Source organism: Acomys minous (genome assembly GCF_964271855.1).
Source record: "Acomys minous genome assembly, chromosome: 1".
NCBI classification, from domain to species: Eukaryota; Metazoa; Chordata; class Mammalia; order Rodentia; family Muridae; genus Acomys; species Acomys minous.
The window spans coordinates 121,059,659-121,070,832 of NC_140483.1; the positions used below are offsets into that span (position 1 = coordinate 121,059,659).

Below are 11,174 nucleotides of genomic sequence, written 5' to 3' on the forward strand. Positions count from 1 at the left end.
CTGTGTTCTCAAATTTAACTTGTGTGTGACATTTACAGGGCTGTTGTGGAGATGATAGTGGTCTCATGGAGGTAGAGGGAGCTCACCCGCCCCGGACGATGAGTATTAATGCTGCAGAGTTAAAACAGCTTCTACAGAGCAAAGAAGAAAGTCCAGAGAGTTTGTTCCTTGACCTAGAGAAGCTTGTTTTGGTAAAAAGAAAACTAGAAAAAAAAATAGTAATAAAATCAGCATTCCTTCTCAGTTTGACTAGTCTAAGCTTTCTGTGGTGACCTTTTTAAATAACTCTTAGCTGGGCATTTATACCCACTAGGTGTCTCTTGGGATTAATAATTTGGAGTGCACTTCTTCATTGTGTTATGAATCTAATGAGTAAAAGCAATGGACGTGGTGTTTGAATTATTTATTTTTGAATGCAGGATGCCTCTGCTACTATTATTTAAAATGACAAGTGTTTTGATGTTTGTTTTATTTTAATATGCTTAATGTTAAGTTGATGACTTGTAAATGGTGTCCAATTTTTCAGTGTGATGTAATTGTACCTTTTTTGCTGCAGTCAGTAGATTAGGGCCGAAGTGCACAGGGTCTGTCTGCTGCACCTTCTCATTGCGTATGCTTGTGTCCAGGAACATTCAAAAGATGATGATAGTCTGGATTCCCTGTTGGATAACGTGGTTGGACTGAAGCAGATGCTGGAGTCGTCTGGTGACCCTTTGCCCCTCAGTGACCAGGATGTAGAGCCAGTACTGTCAGCCCCAGAGTCTCTCCAGAATCTATTCAACAACAGGTACAGCAGGCAGGGATATGAGTGTAAGAAGAGAGTATTTAAATATTGGCTGCCCAAGTCTAGATTGGGTCAAGCAAGGGTTTTTTTATTTTTATTTTTTGGTTTTTTTAGTTTTTCGAGACAGGGTTTCTCTGTGTTATCTTGGCTGTGCTGGACTCCCTTTATAGACCAAGCTGGCCTTGAACTTACAGCAATCTGCCTGCCTCTGCTTCCCAAGTCCTGGGAGTAAAGGTGTGTACCACCATGCCAGCTGGGGTCTTTTTGTTTTTCTTTTTGTTTTCCTCTAAAGAGTGAGATAGTAAAATTTCCAGAGTTTGCAGGCTGTCTACACCCTGCGTATTTTATAGGTTTTGGTTTGTTTGTTTGCTTTGCTTTGCTTTTTAAGAACAACCTTAAAAACACACATGCAGCACCTGGCCTGCGGATTGCATGAGAACAGACTGGCAGAGCAAGCTTGACTTGATCCTGAGCTTAGCGAAGATACAACTTTTTTGTGGTAGTTCATTTGACAATAAGATTTCATGTAGCTTAGAATGTCTTAGTTCGTGATTCTCCTGCCTCAGCCTTCTGACTACTGGAATGGTAGGTGTGAACCACTGTCCTGAGCTGAGGGTTCTATCTCTTTACTTTTATAGTACTAGCCTGATTGACCATCTGATATGACACAGTCTCTACATTTAGGAATTTTTAGCAGTTTCTGTTTAGATTGGAATAGTGTGATCAACCTGCATTTTTGGAAATAAAGCCAGGCTTTGTTTGATTTACTAAAAGCCCCAAGTCTGTTACAGTGGGATTTTTAAAAATTCTCTTAGACAGTGCATCCTGATGCAGCTTTTCCTCCCTCCACTCCTCCCAGTCCTTCCACCGCCCCTCGTCCTCATATTCACAGCAACCCCGCCTTCCCCAGGAAAGAGCAGGCCTTCCAGGGTCACTAACCAAACAGGCCACAGTCAGATACAGTAAGACCAGGCATACACCCTCACATCAGGCCTGGGTGAGGCAACCCAGTAGGAGGAAAGAGTCCCAAAAGCAGGCAAAAGAGTCAGAGACAGCCCCTGCTCCCGCTGTCACCACGCCAGCAACCATAACATACGCAGAGGAGCTAGCGCAGACCTATGCAGGGTCTTCTGCAAAATTGCTGCTTCAGTCTCACTGAGCCTCCATGAGCTTTGTTAACTCTCCCACAGGGTTCCCCAGAGCCCCACGGGGGAGGGACCCAATGGAGACTCCAACCTGGCTCTCTTTCCACCCAAATGTTTGGCTGTGGGTCTCTGCAGCAGCTCCCGTCAGCGGCTGGAAGCAGCCTCTCTGACGACAGCTAGACGAGGCACAACTGATTTTTTTTTTCCTTCTTCTTCTTTGAGATAGGGTTTCTCTCTGCAGCCCTGGCTGTCTTGGACTAACTTTGTAGACCAGTCTGGCCTCAAACTCACAGAGATCCACCTGCCTCTGCCTCCCCGAGAACGGGGATACAAGGGGTGCACCACCATGCCTGGCTTCTGATTCTTGAATAGCTGTTTGAAGGATTAAGGGCTAATCTTATTAACACTCTGGAGGATAATAATTTTAATTACTTAGATAAGCCAAAATAATATTTTTTTGATTCTGGTTTTAATCGAATCCTTTCTTCATGTTCTAGGACTGCGTATGTGCTAGCTGATGTCATGGATGATCAGCTGAAGTCTCTGTGGTTCACTCCATTTCAGGCTGAAGAGATCGACACGGATCTGGACTTGGTATAAAGGATTTTGTTACCGACTTTTAGAAAAGCTGATGTTTCTGTTGGTTTCTTTGTATATTGGTAGCATTCTAGTAGTTTATATAATATATAAACTTGAGGTCCATTTGAGGGCAAATTCATGTTATCTCTATGACAGCCACCCACTTACTGGAATCTAGAGCTCATTATTTTTACACTATTTGTTTCACTTTGATCTAGTTAGTAATTTGTATTTTGAGTTTCTGATAAGGGAAAACATCACATTCTTGCATACGCCCTGAAGGCCCTGGTTTCTTTATGCTGCTAGGACGCAGACTATCATATATGACAAGACCAGTTCATTGAGTTCAAGGAGAGGAGGTGTGTAGCCTCTGCTCTGGGGTGGTAATTGGTATTCTGCCTAAGGCGGAAAAGGTTTGTAAGTGTAGAGACAGTCTTTTATGCTTTGCAGAGCATATTTTTATAGATGAATTTAGCCACATCTTATTATACTTGTGTACTGGTTATTTTCTTTATCAGAGAAAAATACTTGGTTATTCAACCTTGTCCAGAAGACACTTGTGGGTTGGAGAGATGGCTCAGTGGTTAAGAGCACTGTCTGCTTTTCCAGAGGACCTGGGTTCAACTCCCAGCACCCACATGGCAGTTCACAACTGTCTGTAACTCCAGTTCCAAGCCTGTGCACATAAAATAAAACTAAATAAAGATTTAAAAAAGACATTTGTATTCATCATGAGTAATGAAGTTGAAAGAATGGGTTTCTTTGTATTTAAGATTGAGACAATTAAACACAACTAAAATTGCCTTAAAGAATTCTTTTTTAGTATAATTTTTTTAGTGATTCATTAGAACTGTGCTGTCCAGTGAACTCTGTATAGGGGTAGAAATGCTCTGTGATTTTCCTCCTTTGGTACAGTAGCCAGGAAAATTAAATTTTGGGTAGTGTGACTGCAACACTGCGTTTTGGTTAGGCATGGTGGCTTACACCTGTAATCTCAGCCCTAGGAAGGCAGAAGCAGGAGAATAAATACTCACACACGGGAGGCTCAGCAGTTGAGGGCTTGTTGCTCTTGTAGAGGACTCGCCTTTAGTACATAGCACCTCACAACTACCTGTACCTCCAGCTAGGGGATCTGATGGCCTCTTCTGACCTCCCTCAGCACCAGGGATGCACATACAAGAAAGTAAAGCACTCATACACATAGAGTGAAAAATAAACCTTAGTTGAGCATGGTGGCACACACCATTGCTGTGAGTTCAAGGCCAGCCTCTACAAAGGAGAGTTCCAGGACAGAAAGGGCTATTACACAGAGAAGCCCTGTCTCCAAAAATCCAAAAAAAACAAAACAAAACAAAACAACTTACAACTTATATGTAATTGATGGCTAAGGTACTATATTAGGCAGTACAATTTAAAATATTTGTGTGAGAAGTTGTTCCTTTTCAGCTGGGAGTGGTGGCTCACACTTGAAATTTCAGCACTAAGTTGACAGAGGCAGAATTGCTGTAAATTTAAAGCCAGTCTGGGTCACATAGTCCTTTCCAGGTCAGACTGAGCTACAGACAAAGACCTTGACAAAAACAAAAACAAAACAAGACAAACCTAAGCTTTCCTATCGGCCTACTCTGCCTGGTATTGGGGTTAAAGGTGTACCTTAACACCACTTGGCCAAGCTTTCCTTTATAAACTTAAAGTAGACTGTCTTCCAGTGATAAGCAGCTTTAACTCTCGATTCACTGACGTTAAACATAAGCTGGAATGTTGTCATGAGATGCATCAAGCTGTCGGGCATCTGAGCACACAACTCTTTTCTAACAGATGTGGGCAGCCAACCGCACAAGGTGGCTTGGCACATTATTTCCATTGTTTGGAAATGTTCTTTAGATACTCTAGTATTAATTTATAAATCCTGAGCCCCCGTCACACAGCAGTCTTCTAGATTAACCGACCTGCAGCTTTGAGGAGCAAGGACAAGAATTTGTAGATAATGGTAGTTTCTGCAGTGAAAGTTACACAGACTTTAATGTGTTTTATTTTTATGACTACAGGTAAAGGTTGACTTGATTGAGCTCTCTGAAAAGTGCTGTAGTGACTTTGATTTGCACTCAGAATTGGAGCGCTCATTTTTGTCAGAACCATCATCTCCAGGAAGAACCAAGACGACTAAGGGCTTTAAACTTGGGAAGCACAAGCACGAGACGTTCATAACCTCAAGGTAAACGTCACCCCACTGGAGAGCTCACTTTGTTTTGTTTTGTTTTGTTACTTTTTTTTTTTTTTTTGAGACAGGTTTCTCTGTAGCCCTGGCTGTTCTAGACTGGCTTTATAGACCAGGCTGGCCTCTAACTCACAGAGATCTGCCTGCCTCTGCCTTCCTAAGTGCTGGGATTACAGGCGTGCCCAGATGTGAAGAGCTTACCTTAAGACAGACACATAACCGTAACCCCCTCCCCCTTTTGAGACCCTATTATGTAGACCCTGTTGCTGTATTTTGTAGAGTGTTGCTGTCTTGGAACTTACTATGTAGACCAGGCTGGCCTCTAACTCACAGAGATCTGCCTGCCTCTGCCTCCCTAGTGCTGAGATTGAAGGCGTGCACCACCTTGACTGGCATAAGTGTAGTAAGAATTTTTAAAGTGAGTAATTTCAGAGTGTGACTGGTGAATTGTATTGTTTTTTTGTTGCTGCTGTTGCTGAGGTTTGAGCCCAGGGTGCTTGTGAAGCCTTGCTGTGCTTTTCTTCCTTTGGACAAGAAACAGACTGGATTGTTTAAAAAATATTGTTAATCTTGCTAGGTGGTGCTGGCGCACACCTTTAATCCACGCACTCAGGGAAGCAGAGGCAGGCAGACCTCTGAATTTGAGGCCAGCTTGAGCTACAGAACGAGTTCCAGGACAGTCTGGGCTATACAGAGAAGCCCTGTCTCAAATGACAACAACACAAATAGTGTTAGTCCTACCAATAAGCAAGCATTTGATTTTTAGCTAGTTTGTTAGATTATCATAGAAAATATTATTACTGGAGTAATTCTTGTAGTGGAAGCACAAAACGTTGAAATTCCAGTTTTAGTATTGTAAAGATGGACTAGAGCATTTTCATTGGAAATCTGAAGAAGAAAACTTTTCCTATAGAGTGCTTTTGTCTTAACAGTGGGAAATCCGAATACATCGAACCTGCCAAACGAGCCCATGTTGTACCCCCACCCAGAGGCCGGGGCCGGGGAGGATTTGGGCAGGGCATACGGCCCCATGATATTTTTCGTCAGAGAAAGCAGAACACGAGTAGGCCACCGTCTATGCATGTGGATGACTTTGTTGCAGCTGAAAGTAAAGAAGTGGTTCCTCAAGATGGAATACCACCACCAAAACGGCCACTCAAAGTGTCGCAGAAGATTTCCTCTCGTGGTGGATTTTCAGGCAATCGGGGAGGACGGGGCGCTTTCCACAGTCAGAACAGGTTTTTCACTCCGCCTGCCTCGAAAGGTATGTTTTCTAATATGCTGGAGTGGCAGAGTCATAAACACATGCCCCAGATAGGAGGGGCTCAGGGATCCTTCTGTCTTCCTACAGTTAAGCCAGCTCTATCATTATTTGCAGAGTACTCTATTGAATAGGGATAAAAAAAAATAAAACAAGTCTTTCTCTTATTTAGTTCTCTTTGAGATGTTGTACTTTTAGTTATGAGAGTTTTTTTCTCCTTTTTTCTTTCTTTCTTTTACTATTTCCCTTTTTACATTGGGAAGTTTTTTTTGAGGCAGCATCTCACAATGTACCCTTGCCTGGTCTGATACTCACTCTGAAGAAAAGTTTTTGAACCTAGAGGTCCACCTATGTTTACTTCCTGAGATTAAAGGTATACATCACCACACCGATCTGGAAAAAAATTATATATTTGTATGAGTAGTTTACTTGCATGTGTGTCTGTATACCACATGTGTGCCTGTTGCCCAGCAAGGCCAGAGAAGGCATTGGATCCCCTGAAACTGGAGTTACAAGGGGTATGAACTACCATGTAGGAACTGGGAATTGAACCTTGTCCTCTAGAAGAGCAGCCAGTACATTTAGCCCTGAGCAATCTCGCTAGCCCTTAAAATGAGAATGTTCTATATGCTTCCTGAGTAATGCACGTATCTCCTCTTCACAGTTACACCTCTCAACATTTTCCTATGCTTTGTATAGTTCACCTCTTGCTTCTCTTACCTGTTTCCTTGTCTTTTCCACTCATGTATGGTATATAGGTATATGTGTGGCTAAGAGTAAAGGCATACGCGGTTATGTGTGGCTAAGGGTAAAGGCATACGAGGTTATGTGTGGCTAAGGGTAAAGGCATACGCGGTTATGTGTGGCTAAGGGTAAAGGCATACGCGGTTATGTGTGGCTAAGGGTAAAGGCATACGCGGTTATGTGTGGCTAAGGGTAAAGGCATACGCGGTTATGTGTGGCTAAGGGTAAAGGCATACGCGGTTATGTGTGGCTAAGGGTAAAGGCATACGTGGTTATGTGTGGCTAAGGGTAAAGGCATACGCGGTTATGTGTGGCTAAGGGTAAAGGCATACGCGGTTATGTGTGGCTAAGGGTAAAGGTATATGCGGTTATGTGTGGCTAAGGTTAAAAGCATACGTGGTGCTAGAGGTTGGTTGATATTGGTTGTCTTCCTCGAATGTTCGTTCTCTGCCTTATATATTGATGCAGAAACTTTCACTGGACCCCAGGCTTGTCGATTGAGCTTGCCTAGCTAGGCAGCATGGCCTAGGGACCCCTGACACTGCCTCTCAAGTGTTGGCATTACAAGTGGGTCACCTATACTTGCCCAGCATCTGTGTGTGTTAGGGATGCAGACTCAGTTCCTCATGATTTTGTAGCCTGTTCTTTCTCCCTCTGAGCCGTCTCCATCTCTCTCTAAATCCTTCAGAGACAGGCTTTTGCTGTGGAGTTGAAGCTAATCTGGAACTCATATCCTGCTGCCTTCCTCTTGGCAGAGCTGACCTTGCAAAGTGCTCAGCATGCACCACTATGCGGTTTATATATTTTTCTTCTTTTTAAAACCAATATTATTTGTGTATGTGTCTGTGTACACACACACATACACACACACACACACACACACACACGCACGCACAGACACACACAGACACACACACACGCACGCACGCACACACGCACTTATAGAATCCAGACTAGACAGGCATTGGAAGTGGAGTTAGAGATGAGCGGCCTGACATGGGTATTGGTATTTAAAGTCTGTCCTTACGATTAAACAGCAAGTCCCTTTAACTGCTGTGCCGTCTCTCCAGCCCCTGTTTTCTTTGTAATATCATATTTATTTAAACTTATTTATTTGTTTGTGGTTTTTGTTTGTTTGTTTCTTTTGGATTTTTGGTACTGGTTTTCTCTCTGTGTAACCCTGGCTGTCCTGGAACCCATTCTGTAGGCCAGGCTGGCTTCGAACTCACAGAGATCCATCTGCTTCTGCCTCCCCTAGTGCTTGGATTACAGATGTGTATCACCATGTCCAGCTTTATTTTAAATTGTTTTAAAAGTTTAGAAACTGATTATACTTATAAATATTACTCCTTTGTTGTTAATTGTTTTATACAAAGTATTGCTGTTTTGTTTTATTTCGTTTTTGTTTTTTCGAGACAGGGTTTCTCTGTGTAGCCTTGGCTGTCCTAGATTCACTTTGTAGACCAGGCTAGCCTCCAACTCACAGCGATCAGGCTAGCCTCAAACTCACAGCGATCCACCTGCCTCTGCCTCCTGAGTGCTGGGATTAAAGGCGTGTGCCACCACGCCCAGCACAAAGTATTGCTGTAGAGCAAGACTCAACCCACACTTGTGGTCCTCTTGTATCAGCAAGTACTGCAATTACAGTATATGCCACACACTGGCTTCTGAGTCATTGGTCTCTTCTCCCTCTCTTCCCTCCTCCCTGTTCGTCCTGTTCACCCCTTTTCCCTCTCTTTCTTGCTCTCTCACTCTCCCTCCTCTTCTTTTCCTTCTCCTCTCTCTTCACACACACTCTCTATTTTCTTTGAGACAGGGTCTTAAGTATCCCTATGTATTTTATGAATCAAGTCAGGCTTCAAATTCGCTTTGTTTTCAAGGAATTCTTACCTTCTTTACCTCATGAGTGCTGGAGAAATTATCCTTTACTGGCAAGCTGATGACATGTTTTCATATCTCCTGAGTTAGAAGGTATGTATGAAGGTATCTTAGTTAGGGTTTCCATTGCTGTGAGGAGAAACCATGACCATGCCAACTCTTTTTTTGGTTTTTCAAGATAGGGTTTCTCTGTGTAGCCTTGACTATCCTGGACTTGCTTTGTAGACCAGGCTGGCCTGGAACTCACAGACAGAGATCCACCTTTCTTTGCCTGCCGAGTGCTGGGATTAAAGGTGTGCGCCCCCCCCCCCCCCCCGCAAAGGTTTATTTATTTATTATTATGTATACAGTACTCTTCTTGCATATACACCCCCAGGGCCAGAAGGCATCAGATCACATTATAGATGATTATGAGCCACCATGTGCTTGCTGGGAATTGAACTCAGGACTTCTGGAAGAGTAGACAGTGCTCTTAACCACTGAGCCATCCCTCTAGCCCGCCAACTCTTATAAAGGAAGACATTTAATTGGGAAGCATGGCAGCATGCAGGCAGACATGGCGCTGGAGGAGGAGCTGAGAGCTCTACAGCTTGATCCACAGGCGGCACAAGGGGACCGTGTTCCTCACTGAGTGGAGCTGAGCATAGGAGCCCTCAAAACCTGTTCCCCCAGAGACACATTTCCTCCAGCAGGTCCACACCTCCTAATAGTGGCACTCCCCATGGGCCAAGCTTCAAACACAGGAGTCTGTGGGAGCCATCCCTATTCACACCACCACAGAGAGGCAGTCAGAGTTTGTACTAACAGCAACCCCGTGTACATAGGGCGTCAGGAACCGTTCTCAGAACGGCATCCAGTGCTTCTGCATCAGACCCATGGTGTAGTTGTCTTAGCACCCACTGTACAGAGGAGCATGTAAGTGGCAGAGCTAGTGTTTGAACCATGGTAGTTCGGCACTGTAGTCACCCTGCTTTTAACCGCTGTACGGTGCTGCTTAGTGCACAGACTTTGCAGCTCCTGTCTTGTCCCTCTTGAAGAGTCATCCAGGTGGACAGTAGGTGTGGTGGTAGGAACCTGTAACCTCCACACCCAGGAGCTGGAAGGCCGGAAGACTGCAGGTTTGAGGCTGGTCCAGGCTACGATACGGCAAGACCCTGTCTCAAAAATCCCCCAAACAAGGGGACCAATCCAAGTGTGAAATCAGTTTTGATTGTGTTGTTTGTATTTAGGAAACTACAGTCGTCGGGAAGGAACAAGAGGCTCTAGTTGGAGTGCTCAGAACACTCCTCGAGGAACGTATAATGAGAGTCGTGGAGGCCAGAGCAATTTTAACAGGGGTCCTCTTCCACCATTGCGGCCACTTAGTTCTACAGGTACATGTATCTCCCCACTTGTTCCCGCTGAGAAGTTCCTTCTTTTCAGATTGTCAAGGTGGTTTATTTTTATTTTAGTGTGTTGACTTATTTTACAGTTAGGTTTGTACAGGGAATGAAACTTAACTGTCATTAAGGGGTATATTAAAAACAAACAGTTGTTCTAGTGTCTTTTAACTGCAGAGTATGTTGATAGCAAAGGTGGCACCATATAGTGCTGTTGTGAACAGTATTGTGTAAGCATAGAACCGCTTTCTACATCACTATCTTACGTTTAGGAGTCCTGTCAGACAGATCTTTGGTTTTAAATGGGTGTTCTAAAAATGAGTTGTTTTTTTTTTTTAAGTGTGTGTGTGTGCATGTATGTGTGGGAGTGTGGTGGTGCACAGGTGTGTGTGTGTGTTGGTAGGTACCTGAGGAGGGCAGATGAAGGCACTGGATCGCCTAGAGCTGGAGTTACCTGACAGGGCTGGCATGTCATATATATCCAGTCTTCTGAAAGAGCAGCAAATGCTCTTACCCTAGGAGCTATCTTTATAATTCTAAAATAAGTTTTATTTGGGATATAATTCTTGGAAATCACAGCTTACTTATTTGCAAGTATAAGCACTTAGACAGTGGGAAAAGAAAGGATGTTTGAACTGTTTTTTTTTCTTTTCCAGGTTACCGCCCAAGTCCTCGAGACCGCGCTTCTAGAGGCCGTGGGGGGCTTGGGCCATCCTGGGCTAGTACAAATAGCGGCAGTGGAGGCTCAAGAGGAAAGTTTGTTAGCGGAGGCAGTGGGAGAGGTCGCCATGTACGGTCGTTTACTCGGTAGATGTGGTCTTAGGAAATGGACATTTCATGAGGAAAAAAAAAAAAAGACATTGAAGGACCAATTTAGACTTAGCAGGTATATCTGAAGACATCTGAGAGACTATTTTTATCTGAAGAAAACAGATTTTGTTTGATACTTAACAAGATTTCAATAAAAATCCAAACTTTGTATGTATGTTTGTATATATTTTTCCCATTTTTATATGGTATTTATTTAGGAAATTTCTAGGTAGAAAGAGAAAAACTAAATGACTTGTTTTGTACTTTTCTTGCTTATACGTAGATATTCCCAAACTTTCTTAGCCTGTGACACCCTTTAGTGTGTCTTGTTAATTTCTTCACAGTGTCCCTAGGCCAGAAGCAAACTTACTACTTT

The 11,174-nt window shown here is 43.4% G+C and overlaps 1 protein-coding gene across 2 annotated transcripts in view; it reads left to right on the forward strand.

The window, feature by feature from the left end:
• The window catches only part of VIRMA (vir like m6A methyltransferase associated), a 62,389-nt gene extending 51,416 nt beyond the window's left edge, over positions 1 to 10,973 (forward strand). The window contains exons 18-24 of one of the 2 annotated variants that reach the window (XM_084798855.1): positions 39 to 191; positions 627 to 787; positions 2,427 to 2,523; positions 4,557 to 4,723; positions 5,659 to 5,990; positions 9,839 to 9,982; positions 10,645 to 10,973. In XM_084798855.1, coding sequence (XP_084654981.1) covers positions 39 to 191; positions 627 to 787; positions 2,427 to 2,523; positions 4,557 to 4,723; positions 5,659 to 5,990; positions 9,839 to 9,982; positions 10,645 to 10,799 — 1,209 coding nt within the window. In that variant the 3' untranslated portion in view covers positions 10,800 to 10,973. The remainder of the gene's footprint in view (positions 1 to 38; positions 192 to 626; positions 788 to 2,426; positions 2,524 to 4,556; positions 4,724 to 5,658; positions 5,991 to 9,838; positions 9,983 to 10,644) is intronic. The other variant, XM_084798854.1, reaches the window with a different exon arrangement.
• The last annotated feature ends 201 nt before the right edge of the window (positions 10,974 to 11,174 follow it).